This window comes from Bombus affinis, chromosome 2 (assembly GCF_024516045.1).
Source record: "Bombus affinis isolate iyBomAffi1 chromosome 2, iyBomAffi1.2, whole genome shotgun sequence".
NCBI classification, from domain to species: Eukaryota; Metazoa; Arthropoda; class Insecta; order Hymenoptera; family Apidae; genus Bombus; species Bombus affinis.
This window is the reverse complement of record NC_066345.1, coordinates 13,756,962-13,776,706: the sequence shown is the minus strand read 5'-3', so window position 1 is coordinate 13,776,706 and position 19,745 is coordinate 13,756,962. Positions and strand designations below refer to the sequence as shown.

The following is a 19,745-nucleotide window of genomic DNA, read 5'->3' as shown; positions in this document are numbered from 1 at the left end:
ACGCGTGTTTCATCGTTGTTCAGGTGGCGCGCCTCTTTATTCTCTTCTCGCGTAAACTCGAACAATTTCTTCGATCGAAGAACAAATTGGAAGTGGCACGATACATGGAAAACACGACGCCGAAAGAGATGCGTTGCAAGGACGCAAGAACGAGATCGCGTCGAAGAACGATCGTCCGTGCGATGACACGTTCGAGATATTACAAAGAGATTAGAAAAAGGATATACGTGCGAGTGTGCGACGAACAACGGCTGAGAAATCAATGGGGACGCGCGAGTGGAGAAGAAGCGAAGAGAGAAAAGTTGCCTTATAGCAAATTAATTGGTTCCTTTCCACGTTCGATTGTACACTAGTCGTTTAGAAAAACCATTGGTTGGTTAATAATTTAACAATCGCGTGAACACCTTATGAAGTATTGAGACAAATACGTATCATCTAGAGTAGTAAAATTGGGTCTATATTTTGATATCAAATGGAACATCGATTTAAATTAAAAGAATAGAAAAACAACCATTCTCTGACTTTTCAAATGCAGATGCTTTCTCTTCACTCCTAACGCACGCTCGATAATCCGACGATCGTAAGTAACGACAGAGCGTAATGCGCGAAAGAAGAAATGAACGTAAACGATGTGACCTTACAGATGGACAGGAAAAATTCTAAAAACTCTTTTGTGCTTGACAGTTGTTACGAGTACGAGACTCGGACGAACGAAGACTAATACGAAGATACTGTGGTCCTGAAGAAGCAGTACTCGTTCTAGAATTCCGATGAATCGTATAGCAACACATCGCGCGACGCGGAACGTGTACAACGTTACACGATTTTTCGCGAGTACGCGCAACATTTTTCTTTCATTTTTTTTTTTTTTTTATTTTCTTTACGATGTAAACGGCTTACACGACAATTTCATGGATAAACGTTTATATTGGGCGCAGTGGGTTTACACTTAACGATATTACAAGAAGAATCGCCGTACGACAATGCAATTTTCCTTTGCTACATGCATAGAAAATCATATAAAAATTGTTTACAAATAATGCTCTGTAAATTGTTTTCAACGTGTCCAGATTTTAATTGTACGTTAGAGTTTATTTGAATTTTGATTAAAATTATCAACTAATTCAAATACTTATAAAGCGTGTAATGAATATATATATATATGTATATTTATAATCGATGTAAATTATAGACGAATTATTAGATTGATATTTAACAAATACGTTGATAATCGCGTTACTTGGTATAAGTAAAGGCTTAAAATTTAAAAAGATGTAATCAATGAAAAAACGTTACCTTCGACGATAATTCTCACAAAAATAAATAAATAAACTCAATTATCGACAAACACATTGATCAAAGTATTTAGCCACACTTCGTAAAAAGGAGTAACAAATTAAATGCTACCAATGTAATTCACGAAATGACTTTCACCCAGTCGCGTGGAAAAATCAAATTGCCATAATCGTATCGGCGTAGCGCGGCGTATCTCATCGACTCATGACCTCCTCCCTCTTCTTCTTGGAAAACGTCAAAATTGCACACGTATCTCTCTCTCTCCCATTCTTTCGATGACATTCACGATCAGCAATTAAGAGACGCGACATAGCCGCGCGTCTTCGTTGCTTCGATTTTACGATTAAATGTATAACATTTTTACTTAGATTGTTCTGAGCAATTGAGATCTAGTATTGGAGGGATTTCATATACCTGAAAATGTTTAGTCACTTGTCTCGTTCTCCTCGTGTTTTTATTCCTCTACTATTCCTCTTGCTCGTCTTGCTTCTGTCCGTTAATTTTCACTATCGTCGTTTCACTATCATCGTTTCACTATCACCGTTCGAACGTAAAAAACATTTGAAATCTTGCATCTGTAAGTTTCTTCGACGTAACGATCATTTCGAGATTCCTCGTCGTACCTTGTATCCCTACACCTTCTTTTCTTATCTCTTCCAGCAATGTTTGCCATTTTCTTAGTATTTTATTTTCTGTGTTTCGTTTTTATTTTCTTTTTAAATTAAGATACTCTCACGCTCTCTCTCTCTCTCTCTCTCTCTTGCTTTCACACTTTACGCGTCTCATCCATCCTCCGCACACCGCACGCACTCACACTTATCTGAGAGTAACAATTGACATGCGTTTCGTAACTTTCCTAGCGTCTAGACAATGTGTCCCTGCATTGTCTTCATTTGTTTTTTTCCTTTTCTATAATATACATCGTATATTTTTTTTCCGTTTCTTTTAGATTTTTCCATTTTTTTTCTTTTTGTTTTTTCGACACCAGGCTACGTTAAAAGCAGCCACGGTGAAACCCGTCATGCGATGCGTCGCTGTGTTCTCTCGAGTCTTAAAAAGAAGCGGGAAAAAAGGCGAGTTCACGAATTTCTCCTTTCTCGTTTAATTATTTTGTTAACGAGAGATTCTCTTCGTGCTTTTTTTTTCGCAGTGATGTTAAAACGGATCTTCCGGTTGGAATCGATGTCGATGACGATGATAGATGTCGATGGGGATCGTTCGAACGATCCTTTATTCGTGTCTCGATTATCTTTCAATGAATTGATTATTCGTTTCCCGTTTTTCTATTCCTCTTTTCTACCCTGGGAATTGCTCGACAGCATCGGGTTTTGCGATAGGCCGAAAACTCGATATTTAAATTGGTTTTCAATTGCTTTAGGATGGTTTGGCGTAGTTTCTGTAATCTTACGTAAACGTTCATTATCATTAATCAGTGACTCATAACCAGTGATTTAACTTACCGTAATATACGTTAAATTATTGACATTTCTATAGAGAAATATTGTTGCGTTGTTTTCAAGAAAAATGTCCCGAATAGACACGTATACATATGTATATGTATGCGTAGAAGCAAATGAAACTTGAAAAATTGTCTTAGCTCTGAATTAATAAAATGGAATGCTTGTTACACAAGTGTTAATAAAGAGATTCTATCTCTATGGATAAATTAATGGAATACAGACTAACAACGATATAGATAAGAAGCAGAGCACCATTATTATAGCAGTATTCATATATATATCACAATCATCATCATAAAAAGGAAGTTTCAATTCCAGTTTCTATTTAGATATTGTACATCAATTCCTATTTAATTCAAGTTAAATCACTGACCAAATATTCCATTTACTATATACCGTCTAAATCGTTTTCTATCAGTATTTCATTTCATTGGCAGAAGATTTGATCTTGTGAGTCATCATTAATCCTCCGTAGGCAAACATGTTCATCCATAGAACTTACAGACGATACGAGTAAGATTATTTTTAAGTTTAATTCCTTTATGATTACAGATCTTCGACAAATCTGAGAAAATTCTACGGTCCTTGTCAGATGACAAGTAAGTGAGAAGATCATTGGCACATAAATTTTTGTTACTATTAATGGAAATTCTTATCGAATCCTTTGTTGAAAATTACTATATTCCCAGTATTCTTTTTAGTAGGCGTCACTAAACGTTTTTGCATCTCTTTACATTGCACTGTACAATCATACGTTAAGTTAAAAGATCTTTCGATAGAAATTAAATTATTCAAGACATTCGGCATCGTTGATAATTCGGTTTGCTTACAGAGGAGTAAAAGTACACGTAACGTAGCACGTCAATAATAAAAACTCGGCCATTTCTACATAATTTTCCATGAAATTCCCACTCTATCATCCTACGTTTCATCCTCTATTTTTCCTAAATGCTCCCGCGTACTCGTCTCAGATAACAGTGAACACATCCGACACGATTGACCATGAAACCACCCTAAACCAATCTCAAGCTGCTCGTTTCGTGATTTTCTTCCATTGAGAGAAGAGCCAGCTGCGGAAACAAGCATTCACGTAGGCCCATTCTTCGCGCAGGCATAGGTCCATTCGTTACAATACGTTACAATCGTTCGATGGCTCGATGAATCGTCGAAATGGAGGGCGAGGGACGCGCTTCGAACGGCGCCACGATGGAATGACACTTAGGAACCTAACGAGAGAAACTGATCGACGACGTTCTTATATTAAAACATGTCCGAACGATGTGGCCACTTGTGTGTAAAAACGTTGCAATTGCCCCGCTTCTGATCGATCGGACGACCGATTTTCCATCGTTTGGAAGAAGAGAAACGGAGCAAGCGTTGAAAAAAGAGGCGAAGGTATTTTAGTTTAGAAGCGGGGCAATTATCGAGCAGGACGCGCTAATTATTCCTAATGCGATCGAAGACGACACGGAGAGTTACGAGAATCCGCTCTCGGCTTTATTCTTCTTTTCTCTCTTTTTTTTTTTATGTTCATCTCTCCCTGTTGCTAGTTAATTCGCTAGTATTAGACTAGTTTCTCTTCATTTTTTAATCTTGTTCCTTTAACGATTCGTCATTTAAGTCGCTAGGCAGTCCGTTCCTTATCTGAAGTATTTCAGACCAGCCACCAGCAGGAACTTCTCGATGAAAAGCTCGGAATCGAGGACGGCGATGTGCGCGGCTCGGCCAATCAGAGCGTTTGCCGTCGCAGGTAACGCGTGGTGCACGTCGTACCTCACTAAACTTACTCCTGACGAGGACATCACCGGGTACAGGATGTTGTGCACCATCTCACGATATGCTGCACCTACAACATCACATTGTTTTTATTTATTTTATCGATAGGGGTAGGGTATCCTACTCAACATAATATTCTGTTATTATTCCATCAAATTATATATACATTAAGTATTAGAACCCTAGTTAACATTCAGTACAAATTGTATGTTTATCGTTGTTGAAGAAAAACTCTACATCTTTGCTTTTGTAATTTAGTGAAACAAAAGATTCGAAATAAGGAGAGGTCCATATTATTATACCTTTGAATATAAATTTTGTTTTGGGTTACAATGTCTAGAAACAAAAGAGCTATAAGTATAATAGATTTCTATTGCTGTTTCTTGTAGCCTTCAGCTACAGCTACAAGATCAACTTTTTGGTAATGTCCTTTGCTATAAATATATGAACCTGCTCCCTATCATAGCTTCTTCTATTGTATTGTAACGTTGTAAGAGCGAGGATATGGATCAGCATACACTAATACTTATACTGATACCTATACTTATTTTAATATATTTTTCCATTACAAATTCATCCACTCGTTCTTCTATCAGTCAACCTCAACAATCGCTATCTTTATTTTCCAAGTATTTTATTATAAAACTGTCGTGAAGTCCTACTCTTATTGTTCTTAAAAGTAACAAATCACGTTCCATTGTAGCATAGAGAATGTCAAGTTTGGAACGCTAAAATTATAATATATAGTTCCTCGGCATAAAGCCAATAAGCTCTTTTCTTTCGTAAGAAAGTGGAACTCTTTGGTAAAAAAGAAAGAAAAGAAAAAAACAGATAGCCTTTTAGGATCTCCTGATGGAAGTCTCCTATTCCCAAGATTGCTCGTTCGATAAAGTCGTATTATCAGAGATAAATGAAAAAATAAATGAAGTTCGATTACCTTGATCGGTGGAATCCCGTACGGCGGCTTTGCAGAGTTCTATACGAGCAGAATGAAGCGGCACGTATCGATCCTGCGCGCTCCCGCACAGCAGCACGTGTTTGAATTTCTCGAGATTGCTCTTCTGACTGAGGCGGAACATGAACGACCGTCTAACATTCGGCGCATCTTTCATAGCCAGTTGCAGCAACGAGACCGACTTCTTCAGCTTCTGCATGAACCACATACCTGAGGACATAGTTTTATTTTGGAAATAACAGTTTCAAGTCTTAACGTATAGGAATTTACGATTTTTAAACAAAGAAGTCCTTTCATTCTTAGAATCATCTAGTTTGGAATTGTTATGTGAACTTTTTATGTGTTGGAATTTGTATTTCGAGATTATTAGAAATGTTTACAAAATCGCTAAAATTTCGTTTTCAACGACCAGAAGAGACGAATTATTTTCTGACATTACCTGCGTTAACTAATCCACTGGTGTTATACAGTGTACCTAAGTGTGGACCGCTTAGGCTGAGAAACGTGTGTAAACGTGGAAGAAGCGGCCGTAATTGAGGCCGCGTCAGAGCGCTTCTTATGATGATGGTCCCTAAAGAATGTCCAATAAAGCTGACTTTCGTCGGGTTCAGGCCCGACGTCTCGATGTGATGCAGAATCTCGGCTACCAGTCGATCCGTCATTGTATCGAAATCCGAAAATGTGTCACCCTTTCCGTACAACATAAGAATATGCAATTTATTAACACACGTTCGTTACTTCTTTCGAATAGACGATCTTTTTCACTCTCGCTTCTAGTTATTTTTGTTTCTAATTCAGACTCGCTTTGAGATATCAAATCTATGGCGATTCTACTTCAAACTCAATCTCACACGAATGTATATGTATCTCAAATATTTTATAATATTTTTCATTCTTAAACTTGCAGATAACATCTTCGATCAACATCGATATAATTTTTCCGTTTTCCTCGATGTCACTTACAGTTAAGTTATTTCGACTGCCATCGACGTTATAGAAAAATTAGTTGAGCCATGAAAAACAAAATTAATTGATGGTTGTTTGATGAAGAAGAAATGCAAAAGACCGATCTCCTCGTATTCACAAAAACATAACATGCAAAGCTAGTTTCCATTCGGAATCGCTAGGAAATATATCTTGCAATCTAATAAATTAAAAAAAAACATTCATAATAAATAAATGCTTCTATTACTTATATAAATCAAACTGAGAAAAATTCTGCCCTCCTAATAAAATATAATAAAACGAATCTCACTTGATTTCTCTCAGACATTAAAAAATCTAGATGCGCTCCGGGAAGACTCAGTTCCAAGTACGTCTTGACCAAACGAAGATCAGCAGGGTTGCCATCGAGACCGTGCACGCAGATAATCAGATGAGCTCCTTCCGGCGAGAACAGCCGGTACTCGTTGCTGATGTGGAAGTACGGCATGGTCGAGGCCAGGGTCGGATAATCACTAAGAGGCACATTCGATCTTAGAGGTTTTACCGACGACGGGGTCAGGAAGTCACCGTATCCAAAGGAATGGGCACGTTTATGGAAACGCAACTGCGCTTCCTTGTGTTCTCTAGAGGGGATAAGGTAGACAAAGAGAAACTTAACTACGAAAAAACACAAAGTGACAGAAGAAAGCCATCGCCGAACTCAAAAAGGCAGATAGAAAATGGCACGGATGCTTGCGAACAAAGGCGAGAAAGAAAAATAGGCGAAAATAATTGCACGATATTAAAGTTTGGCTTGGAGTTATTCAGTTGTTTGGAAAGTTCGTAGCGTTTTTAATAGTTAGAAATATTTTCTGGCGAGATTGTTAAGATGTGATTAGGTGGACGCTGTTTGTTATGAGATTGAGAGAAGATGGTTTATTACGAATTTCTGGTAATCAATAAGATATTGAGTTCGATGAAAATTAGCTATCAACTGCAACGCGTAAAGAGGGAGCACTGGTGAATTGTAAAAAAAATAATTGTTTAATAAGACGTGCTTAAATCAAAGCTTGTAATATCATTCAAACATCTGGTACCAGATATCATAAAAAATTTCTAAATTAAATGGTAAGACGCCTATTGTTTTAGAAAGTTAAAAAAGACGTCCTTAAAATCTTGTCTATTGAGCAAAATATCATTTTTCTCAAACGCAAGGCAAAAGTATTGTTTTAACTGAAATATTCAATGGTCGCTTATTCTGATCATTAGGAAACTTAAAAGTTAAATGAAATGTTAATGTTGTAGAAATATATTAGCTTCAAATTTTCCCCAAATATTACGAACTTTTCGAACAACCAAATACAGAAAATCATAATTTTCGCTGTGAAATTATACGTGTTATAACGAAGGGACTATGTGAAGGCCAAAGGACTTGGTAGCTAAACTATATAACTAATCGGTGTTGAAGTAAAAATATTTAATGTACGCCGCTAAATCCTCGGCTAAATGAATTATAATCTGGTAAAGCGTTAGAAGGCTATTCAAACAAACGCTTTACTCCAAACTTTCAAAATTATTTTATCACACGCATATTGCATTTAGTGCCTCGTGTTTCATCTAATCGATACGATACAGTTAAACAAACCGTCATAAATGACAGGAATAATTAATCATCTTTAGAGCTGTCGTTAATTTAACAACGCAATGAATGAATGATATCAAACCATCGTTCATCCATTGTACTTGATCAGCCAACAATCTTATTATCAAACGAAAAGCTTCGACCCCACCAAACCAGCGAAATCAAATCTCACAAGAAATCCTGTATAATCGTCAACGCACCTGTAAATCTTCCCTGAGAAGCTCATCTGCCTCTTGAACGCTTCCTTGCATTTTTTAAAATTAATCGAATCATCCTGAATCGACTGTAACAGTTCCTTGCCCTCTTGATAACAATCTAAACAAATATCTCTAGCTCCATATGGAAGATCTCTATCTCTCTCCCTCTCCCTCTCCCTATCTCTATTCTTCTGAGGACTACACGGCGCAGTCTTCGTCTGTTTAGGACTTCTAACCGGTTTCACCGTCTCGTAAACGTGATACAAAGGATTATCGATGATAGCAGGCGGATCACGAAATTCCTCTGGAGGCGGTGGTTCGTCCTGGAACATTTTTGGAGGCGGAAGTCGTACTTCTTCGTACGAATGCTCTTCTACGCTTTCTTTCGTTGGAGCGGGTCTTTCCTTTCTTGGTACGATTTTTGACAATTTTTGACGAAGCTGTTCGCTCGATAGCTTCGCGTTTCGACGCTGCTCGGAGCTAGACGTGTCCCCGCTGCTGACCCATCCGGAACACTCGGACGTAAGGTTACTGGAACTGGAGCTCATCGTTGGGCTACTCGGTCTGCTGGACGGCGGGCTGAGAGGATTCGGAATGACGGGAAGATTGTTGCTAAGGCTGTCCTTGCTGTCGCGTATGGGCATGCAAGGTAACGACACTGCGCTTCGTGGTACCACAACTTTGTTCTGCGCCACTGGCACACTCGCACATCTCAGTCTTTTCACGCTTGGCGCTGGAACAGCGCTGGAGGTGTCGGATGGTGTTGTTCCATTCGTTGCTGGCGCCTCCATGGGAGACTTGATGGGCTCTACCTGTAATTATGGAGAAAGAATTTTCATGTATGAAGATTTTATATAGAGAATTATCAAAGAAGAACGTAAGAGATACTACCTTCAGAATAATTTTATTATTATTCTCCACCCCCAGCACGCTCGTCGTGGTTACCGGAGGCGGAGGCCTGTACTTTGGCAGCGGAGCCACCGCAGGATCCTGGTAAGCTGGAGGTGGAGGTGCTGGTTTCCTATTCCTATGACTACACTTCTTATTCTCCTCAGCCGGATGATCAATATCCAGAACAGGCGCGGAATGCGGTCTTCTTCCATGCCTATCCTTCCTCTTCTCCACACGTTGTTCCTTCTTCGGTTCAGACATAGCTGTCATCACCTTATAAAACATCTCGTTAGTTAATTCTTGCATCTTATCTTCGCTATGTGGCCTCCTATGTTTCTCTGCTTCTCTGTAAGAAGACGCGACACCATTACGAGGGCTCTTGACAGCAGACCTCTCCTCTCTTCTTCTTGGTCTTTCTCTTCGAAAATCACAATACTCGTTACGATCAACGTCATCTACTAATCTTTCTGTGCTTTTTGGTCTCCTTGGTCTCTCTGGTTCTCCACGTGTCCTCCCACTGGTGCCATTTGTTCGATAGAAGAAGGAGTCTGTAGTTGTCGACGTGTAATTGGATCTTTTGTACAAAGGATCAGCCATCATCGAATGACTGCTGGGCAACCCTCCGCCATTCATTGAATCCTGAACCTCCCGATTTCGCTGATTTAGCCCGGACCCAGTTTTACCAATTGTGTGATACCTGCGAGACTCTAGACCATTCGTTTGACTGTATTTGTCACCTGTTTGATGCGCTTGTTTACGGGAATTTCCTCGATAGGTCACTCTGTCCAGGGTGGCTGTGTGAAGCGGTTGTTGTTCTGGGAGAAACGTGTCGCCATTAACGCTCGCTTTTGTTGGTAGTAAGTTGTTTTGGTCGTTGGCGGTCGACAGTGGATGACGCGTTGGTAATCGGTGACTGCGTGGCTCTAGCCGAATTCTTCTTGTATCCAGAGAATGGTAATCTGTAGAGCAATAGTTAACGACTTGATCAATTTAACGCTTAGTAAAATTAAAATGGATAAAAATTCAATAAGCAATTAATAACGTTTTAACCATTACTGAAATAGATAAAGGCAAATAAGTACTTATGATTGGATGTACTAGGATTTGTTAGAAAGTTTTGTAAATTAGTTTTATAATAACATAGATAGTGTAAATAACTTAAATGTAATATTTTAATATTTCCTGAATACATAATATATTTTCTATAATATAAACGATATAAATACTCTGAAAGAGGAAACCTTGTTGATTGCAGGTACTAGAGGACGTAGAATATTAACATAGAGGTGTTTTCTAAAGGGTGTCATAAACTTTATTGAGTGAGTAATGCAAAGAAGAAAGAGCTGTTAAGCGGAGTATGAGCCGTAAAAAATAAAAATTTCAAAAATGCACGCTACGTAAAAGTTGTGCGATGAGTATGAGTGTACGGTTGTGTACGTGTACACACGTTGGGGTGAGGTCTCTTAAGGGTGAACCGTGTATAGCGAATGAGAGTTCAGAGCGAGTGTTTTTTCCGTAAGCTCAAAGGGAGTGTTCCGGGGACAATGTAGAGAATATGGAGAGTTGTACAGAATGTACCATACTAGCGAATGAGCGGATTCATTACGAAGTAGCCACTCCGTAATATTATACAGAATTATTCACTTGCATTTCATTATTTTCGATAAAGAGATATGTACTTTTATCGTCTATTGCAAATACAAACACGTGAATATCAATATTCGAATATCATCCCAATAATATTTACTTGGATTTTTATATCGTGAGTAATGAAAGATAGTGTATTAATTCATGAGCTTCTTGGTAGGCAATGGAATAAATATGTTATGTAAGATGACTTTTGGTTTCATTTGGTATAATATAATCTTACCATATACTATAATATGAAAACCATAAATTATATGATACATTATCGAGAAGCATATCGAATGTATAGGATGACATTAATATCTATTGGAATATTAAATATTAAATATATAAATCTTAATGGAATTACTCAAGATGACTTATATGAATATTTATATGAGAATCATAAAGATTTAATGTTTTAGTTTGACATTTACTGTTCTGTATTACACTTAATCGCTCAGAAATCTTAACAGAAGATATCAGAGAAAAGAAAGTAATGCACCCAGATATAAGTGCAATTTCATATTTCCCCAAACTGATCTATGTCGATCAATCTTTCATAAACTCTCTTCTTCATAAACTTTACTCTCAAAGAATCCTCCTCCGCAAAAGAATACCATCTCCGTACCTTCGTTAATATTAGGAGCCTTATTCTCGCTCCAACAATCTGTCATCTGAGCATGGTCCGTCGTTCCCAGACAGGTGGGTACCGTAAGAGTTTGTTCGCAGGACTTGTTCGACGGTCTGTACCCAGGTAACTGTCCTCCTGGCGGTAATTCAGGAAACATAGCCGCGAGGAGCGACGTTATCGAGGTGTTCTGAGGATCATTTTGTTGTCTGGGCAACACCAATATTTGCGTAGACTTGGCGCGAGGCAACGGGATCACGGGTGTCGATCCTAGGGATGGGTTTGGAGCGGAGCAGGCTTGCTGCCCCGAAGGAGGGAAAAGCGTGCTACTGGACGGCGCTGTCGACCTTTGCCTTCCTCTTGAAGGAACTGTCGCTGGTGGAGTAACGTTTCGCGCCCCGCCTCTCTGTCTTGGAAACAGCTGCGTGGACACGGATCGAGGAAGCGTCTTTGGCGATGTCCTTGGCTGAACTGGAGCGATGTCTGGGCCTAGTTGGTCCAAGGATTTGCTGTGCCTGGCAGGAAGGGTGGATGGAGTGAGCATCAGACGACCTTGGACCGAACCGATATCCTGAGCCGTGCCTTCGCTCCTTGGTGACCAGATTCCCATGGATCGCGACTCTAGGATTGCTGCTATGCCGCAACTGCAGTCGTCGATGCCGGGAACTGGAACGAGCATTTGCCGTTTGATTAATTTTTGAAAAAGTTAGGGGATGCTTTATGGGTAGCAATCCCTATGGCTTGTGACAATTTTTCTTGATAATATTTGTATGAATAGAGAATATCTTGATGATATACATATACAACGGTTGTTGGTTGCAATTAAATTCGTAAAAATGCTTGGCTAACGAGAACAAAATTTTGATCCTGTGTTATAATCATCGTACAAAAGGGTTGATCATTCGTGATTCGAAGCTATATCGCGTTCATTCTTTTCATCAAAGTGATACTTGCCGCTGTTTCTGTGCCTCTGCTTCATATCCACGTACTGATCCTCGAAGATCAAAGGCAGAGAGTGAAGATCTCCGTCCAATTCCGGACAGTGCACTGGGAGCGGAGGCAACGAGGACAGATATCGCGATCTTCTTGCGGCTTCGCTCACCGCTTGATACGACTGGTAGTTCGCATCGTAACAGCCCCATGCGGATGTCCTAGGGTTTTCTAGCACGAAGAAACCTTCCGCAAAACGTTTCACCTACGAATTTGCGACCAATTAATGATTTAAATAAGGTGGTACCTTCTTAGAATATTTGAAACGAAGTTTCATCGTAATTCTATGGTGTATCTGTCAGACAATAAAACAAGACAATAAAACGTGCGTTTTACCCTCAGCTGATGATGGATCCTCGCAAGATGCTGATGAACAGCCTCGCGTCCGGAGAACGCTTCCAGAAAATGTTGCCAAAGAACGATATTTTGTGCGCAGAGTTGGGCGACATCAGTCTCCTCCGTGTCCATCATCTGTAACTACAACACAACTACTATCTTCCACAGAGAAGTCACAGAAAACAAAACGAAAAATATTACACGCGTAAGTTAATTTGATGTCTTCAAGTTCGAATATTTATATTACCTGATAATATCAACATTGTTATTTACCTAGTATCTTAATTGTATTCATAGAGATATAAAGCACAAAGATCCACAATTGAATTGTAACAAGTAATAGAAATAATTTCGCTGACTAACTCTATGTTCCATAAATAGAAGTCGAATTTTGTCAAAAGCGACGTGGAATAATTTACATGCCTAGAACAAAGAATTTTGTAAGAAAACCTGAGAAGCAGTACCGACCTTGGTAATTTCTTTGTGCGTGTTCTGAGCAAGCTCGAGCGCTCTTTGCTGGCAAGAAGGTAGCAGACGCGCTAAATCAGCTAAGTCGTTGAGCAAAGATTCCCTCGCGGCCAAAAGTAACCTGATTACTTCCTGTTGAACTAATTTCGCGTGTTGTATCCTCGTGGCTGAACCAACGCATCTCGTTGTTGTTTCCTGCAATAGTTACGAATATCTTGTTGCGAGCGTTCTTTTGATCTTTCTTTTTGTAGCAGCTAAACTATCAATTAAAAATTTTAATGAAACTCGTGCATGAACTCACGATATTTCCTAACTGAGCATTGTTATCCCCGTTTGCTGCAGTCTGTTTAAATTGTAGCCACGGTTTCCCTCCACGCGGCGCGCTGCAAGCATATCACTCGGTTAATTACCCTGTCGCGATGTTAAATTAAAACACAATCGAACTCGCATTGTCACTACGAACGGAATACAATTTTTTGATTGAAACGATTAGGAGGTCGGACATGATTTAATTTAAATTTGTGAATTGGTTATGCATTTAATTTTTCACTGTGTGGATTTTTATTGTTTTCACAATTTCGACACTTGGAATTTTATATGAAATTTTGAAACTTAAAATTACCATAGTTCGCTATTATTCTATCACTATTTTGTTATTATTTTATTATTCTTCTATTATTATTCTGCGTATAATAAATTATTTTATTAATAGTCATAACAGAGGATATTTGATATTTCATAGCCTTTGATTTAACTATTAATCTTCGACTATAATTTATTAGCTAATCAAACGATAAATGTGCTTTTCCATAAAAATCTGAAAAAAGAATGTTTCCACTATAATAATACTGGGAACATGTGTGTTCGAATAATTGGTAAGAATATTTTTCCCACAGCCATCAAAAAGGATTCTGTACTCAAAGAATTAATTAATTCAGAAATAATGCCCCTTTGATACTTTATTACATTATACGTTCAATTCGACTACAAAAAAGTCCCCCTGTTACAGTCTCTTGTGCAATTTAATGAGCAAAGAAAACACCATTTTAAAAATTTCTTTCTTGAAAGCCACCAATTGGCTTTCTAATATGAGATAACCACATTACAATATATAAACACACGTAAAACATAAAATTAACTTAAAAGCATAAACATTTATATATAAATACATACATGCAAATATTTCAAATATAATATACAACTTAAACAATGTAAAATAAACAACATATAAAAGTAATAATCACAGCTCGTTTAACAATATATTCTTCAATAATTAATATCTTTTCTCCTTTCTCTGTTAATGTTCAATCTTTATTAATCTTAAAACATCAGAAATCACCAAAATAGACAATTGAAAATAAAAAGAAAAGAACTTGATCAAAAGAGAGGAAACTCGACAAAAATCGTTATTCGCATTAAAAGTACTGTTTCCATAAATTTGTCATTTTTATTGTAAAAAAAAAATAGGAAACACGAAATTTCAAACTTACCAGCTCTGGACATAATGAAGTATGCTCTTCCTACGTGCAACACGGTACAATGAAATCAGCGTTCGTATGCGGAAAAGAGAAATTTTCATCGTTAACAATCGTGTATACGTACGCAAATAAAAATATTTTGCAATTATATTTTGAGAGAGGAATATGACTCGAGAAAAAATTCAACTTGTTACCGACTTGATGTAAGGTTGATGAAGGGCCACGAGGCAGGCGTGAATCGTGATGGAGACGGCGGCAAGATGAAAGTAGTCGAAGAGCACCGGCAAATGATAGTGAAGCCCCTTCGTGGGCGCGAAGTTCAGCTGCAACGCCCTATAAAGCAAAAAGCAAACGAAGCTCGTCAAACCTTCAAGGTAGAACATGAAAGCGTACGCGGCCAAGGTTATCGATCTCTCCATCTATTAGGTCTGTGGGGAAGTTCTGCTTTCTTGTCGTGTACTTTTGCCTAGGCATAATGGGCGGAAGAAATTTATGGAAGTTGTAGAGGTCGGTGTTCCTTCAACAACTAAGCATTACGTCTTTTCCTCGTGCATTATATTCAAACTATGTTACGGAAATTGTAATGTGATTTTAACGACTGCCTACTTCGAATTACAAAGTTTCCTGCAATTAAATGTTCAATTTTTTTAGAAGAATTTTTGTCGCTTTTTGGGAAACATATGGGAGATACTCTTTCGGTATTTATTACTTTCTTTCTCACAGAGGCTGGTCTTCGTCAAGTTTATTCTTTATATTAATTTAACGTAAATTCGTTAATTTGAACATGTGTCTCAAAACATATAGGACATTCGTAATTTCTATCCATTTCTTTGATCCTATACATAAATGTAATTTAATATTCTAATCATACGTATTCTAGCAGTAGAATGAAGAAAATAATGCTGACCAGTATGACTTCTCAGAGACTAAAACGAAATTAGATTTCATAATAATAATCGTCATGACAAGTTTACGGTTGTGACTTACGTTTAATTAGTGTGACTTGGTGTTTCAAATGCATTGTTTCAGTGCAGGATACACACGAGGAAAATGTAATTAATTAATATTACCATCATTTTACATTTTATTCTTGTAAATATCAAAATGTTAACAATGCTCGTCATCTACGTGTGACAGATATTCCTGCAATTAAGAAGTATTTATATCTTGAAAAAGAAATATCTTAGACTTAAGCGTTCATATCACATCCCTTTGTGCTTAAAACGAATAGAACACGATACCAAAAATTAATCACCTATTTTTAAAATACTCTGTATATATGCATAGCGTTATTACATAAGATTTTTCTTTTGGTTTCTTTAACGCGTTATACAATTTCGCTATACGTATAATATGTCTTAGTATATGGCGTAGACGCAGCTTAAGAGTCTACGAATTAACTTCAAACGTAACTACTCCTTCTCTTCGCTGTCTTCGTTACGTTACGAACATAGGACTCTCACGATTCTTGTATAGCAAGTCGCATGTAGCAATCCTACGAAACCGCAATATCGTTTCTTTTCACGAGCGACGCTGAAACGATCGTCGCGGTCAGCGAACATATCACTACCGTCTACCAAATGACAGTGGTACAGCAAGATGATAGTACGTTTCGAGATACACCAAGACGATTATCTTACCTAGACGACACGCAGGCCATGTTTCCTGGTTGCGTCGGCTCGCTGAACCATAGCTCGACGCCGAGATTGAAGTGGGTGCGGGAGAGAACCTCCTCGATCTTGTGACTGTGCACCAGCACGTGAGCTCGGAATAAGACCGAGGTGCCGAGTGTCACCTCTTCGTTTCTGTAGAGGATCTGAAAGCGCTTGCTGGTCCCAGGCGCCTCCAACGAGTCTAGAACAATGATCGTTGACGTTTCTTCTGTATCTGCACATCGGATAAAGTACCGCAAAGTACTTGCGTATTTGCAATTCTTAACTTTCACGATATCATTGGACTAGTGGGACCCGTAAAAATTTAGGGTTGAACTTTTAATTTAATTTTATTTTTACTCGCCTCTGTTGCGGAGAATGTAAAATACAAAATCAAATTAGATACTCTGCTTTCATGGTACCGTTTATTGGGCACCGTGATAATTTTCAGTTGAATCGCTCGATTGTCGAATTTCTAATTCAATTTCATCTTGTTATTAATCTCCATATCCAGCAGGATATAAAATACAAAATAAAATACAATACCCTGAATTTCAATAATCGAACATACGTTATTATTATTTGTTATCTAATGATATTATTGGAGGATTAAAATACTCGTTGATGAAAAATAGTCTTTCACTATTTAACGTTGGAACGTTTTATAACAGATTATTTAAATCTGGTTCAGCGTCTAATTTTCCAAATCGAAATTCCGATTGCCTGTCGGACTTGAGAGACGCTCGTTTCACGTTGAACGTCTCGTGGTTTTCTTTCTTTCATTCGTTTTCACGAGATAGAAGAGAGAAGCTCGAGTTTCGATGCACAATGAAGGGTGGCAACGCGATACAAGCGATTCAGGGAACTTTCTAACGCTATCGAGTGCAAGCTAGGTTTGAACTAGTTGGAAATTCTAGTCGCAGCCGTTGTCTAACTCGCTGGGGTGAACTCGAGCGAGTTTTCTGCCGCCATCGGTGCCACAGAAGTTTCTGCCTCCGCGAGGAAAGTTCTTTGATTCGCCGGACACGCGTTGTCGCGGCAGAGGGCTGGTAATTTCTGGAAACTCGGTTACCATTTGCTTCTTTTCCTTGGTTCTTTCAAGTTGAAAGAAAGACGGCGAAGAGATTGTTAGTTTGGTTAGAGGATATGGGTGCGTGGGTGACGTTAATGAAGCGCGTGGATGTCACAGATCATTTGAATGAAATGTTGTTCTAGCGTTATATAGAGCTTGTCATTGAAATATTCGGCCACGTTTTAAGTACGACAAAAAACTCCATTTATCTGACCTTGTTGGGAAACCTCGCCCATTATTCTCACTATCTACTACTTTTTGCTCACACGATAGCAGTTCATATTCAGACGAGTGAATTCAATCGGCAAAAGTTCAATTAATCGGGTATTAACTAAAATTTCGTTCTGATAAATAGAATTCTGCTGTGCGGTAGAACCTCGTTTGTTCGAACAGGACGAAGAAGCTCAGACAGTCGAGCAGTTTCGATAATAGGAATTTATTACATAACCATTCGCTCCAGTTTCTTTCATATTAGTTCAATTATATTAGAATTTAAATACTTATTTCGAGCAAAAACAAATGATCGCTTATATTAATATATTCCTTATGGGAGTCAGTGTTTATAGATCGCGTCAACGAGAGTCGTAAATTCTCGTTAGGATTCGATAATCAACGCCACGAATTGGTCAATCCTCTATTTCATTTAGGATAATAGAGGTGGTTGACTGATTATAACATTAAAATAACAGGTTATGATATATACTTTATTCCAACAACTTTGTGGATATAAAGAGTTACGCGTGGTGCGTGTAGACGTATTCTGAAAGACGTGTGAATAGTAAGTTACGATTGAAGATTGATCAATGAACGAAAAGCGGTCAAGACATTGATCGATCAAGGGATGAGAAATCAGTCAAGAGATGTTGACTGATCTGAGGCAGATAAATCAGTGAAGTTCGGTTACGATGGTGTCGCAGAGACAAAACTATTGCTGGGTATTGGTGGCCCTCCCACCGGTCGCTTGTGGGTGGAAATGATCGTTGAACATGGGAAAAGCTCGACCTTCCCATTTCTTACCTGATGGAGCAATAATCATAAGGAACGTCTCCACTTGAATATATTTTATAACAATTATAAGATACAAATGCTTAGTTTTATGACAGTTCCTTAGGATTATTGCGATCCGGCTAATTATATCTGCATAGCCAATAGCCGCTTCGACCGAGGCATGGATTCTGGTTTACGTAAAGAGTCACCGGACTTAACACGAAATTACCTTCGATCGTATTTGTGATGATAGAGCCCGAGCATCAACTTGTTCGTACAAACGCGATTCCACCGTCTACTGCATTTAACGAAACGAAAACGATCAAACGATAATGGAAGAAGTTTAGAAAATCTTATTTTTCATAAACATTTGCACACTGATTTGTAATATTTTAAACCTAAGCCTATCCGAATCTCTGAAAAATCACTGAAATTCAAAAGAAGTACTCACGGTTGCGTAACTGGTTAACCTCCACCTTGACAGGCAGTTTGGGCGACACTCTGAGGGCAGTTCGTATCTGGTAATACCTGCGAAATTGGAAATCGTCGATAAGCTTAGAGGCGATAGGTAAGCCGTTGCAAATTACGCAACCAGCCGTCGCGCACACATCCCGTCCTCGAGAATGGCTGGTGAATCCGCTTACCCACGCTGGAACAGGTCGACATTGTAGAACTTGCAGAGCTCGAGGGAGAACTCGAGAGTGGCCTGTAGATCGCTCATCTCGATCGCGACGCCAACCTAACCACCACCTCTCTCTTTCTCCCTTCGTCGTTCGAAGCAGCCCTTTAATCGAACGAAGACCAGCTTCGTCTGTCGCGACGACTTACGAGGGATGAAGATTGTCGTTTAGGGCCTGGCCGAGGTTCCCGGCTCGATCCTGCCATCCTGTCCGCAAATTTTCAACGTCGAAGGCACCCTACGAATAAAAAAGAACCGAATCTTTCGATTTACGAGACAATTGATCAACCGCTTCGAGCAACCAGCCCCTTCGAATCGTTGAATCGCGTCCAGAAGGTGCTTGAACCGTTCAGCCGCGTATTGAAGTGGATAAAGGTGTATTGTATGTGATTTACGTGGAGGGAGGTGAGTTTGCTGTCTTCCTCTCTCCGTCTCTCTCTCCCTCTTTCTCTCTTTCTTTTACTCTCTGGTTCCTGGCAAATATTGAACTTACGGAAAGTATTTGTATTTTTTTATTGATCTTTTGATATTTTATATTTCTGTTATATACTGAACATTCTCTACGCGAGTACTCTGAATGGAGGCAAGTTTACGAAAACTTCCTCTATTTCTTGGCAAATATTAAATCAACGAAAGGTTCCGGCATTTTTTGATTCATTTTCTGCATTTTACAGATATGTTGGTG

General features: G+C 38.7%; 1 protein-coding gene across 4 annotated transcripts in view; it reads right to left on the bottom strand.

Moving 5' to 3' along the window:
* Nucleotides 1-4,262: 4,262 nt before the first annotated feature.
* LOC126926973 (uncharacterized) overlaps nt 4,263-19,745 on the bottom strand; it is a 43,846-nt gene continuing 28,363 nt past the window's right edge. The window contains exons 2-17 of one of the 4 annotated variants that reach the window (XM_050743280.1): nt 19,026-19,298; nt 18,833-18,909; nt 16,311-16,524; nt 14,869-15,003; nt 14,683-14,712; nt 13,494-13,575; nt 13,193-13,387; nt 12,725-12,865; nt 12,353-12,593; nt 11,399-12,064; nt 9,142-10,100; nt 8,254-9,062; nt 6,743-7,055; nt 5,927-6,176; nt 5,470-5,697; nt 4,263-4,602 (exon numbers count right to left, since the gene is read on the bottom strand). In XM_050743280.1, coding sequence (XP_050599237.1) covers nt 4,397-4,602; nt 5,470-5,697; nt 5,927-6,176; nt 6,743-7,055; nt 8,254-9,062; nt 9,142-10,100; nt 11,399-12,064; nt 12,353-12,593; nt 12,725-12,865; nt 13,193-13,387; nt 13,494-13,575; nt 14,683-14,712; nt 14,869-15,003; nt 16,311-16,524; nt 18,833-18,909; nt 19,026-19,102 — 4,623 coding nt within the window. In that variant the 5' untranslated portion in view covers nt 19,103-19,298 and the 3' untranslated portion in view covers nt 4,263-4,396. The remainder of the gene's footprint in view (nt 4,603-5,469; nt 5,698-5,926; nt 6,177-6,742; nt 7,056-8,253; nt 9,063-9,141; nt 10,101-11,398; nt 12,065-12,352; nt 12,594-12,724; nt 12,866-13,192; nt 13,388-13,493; nt 13,576-14,682; nt 14,713-14,868; nt 15,004-16,310; nt 16,525-18,832; nt 18,910-19,025; nt 19,299-19,745) is intronic. The other 3 variants (XM_050743291.1, XM_050743287.1, XM_050743294.1) reach the window with 3 other exon arrangements.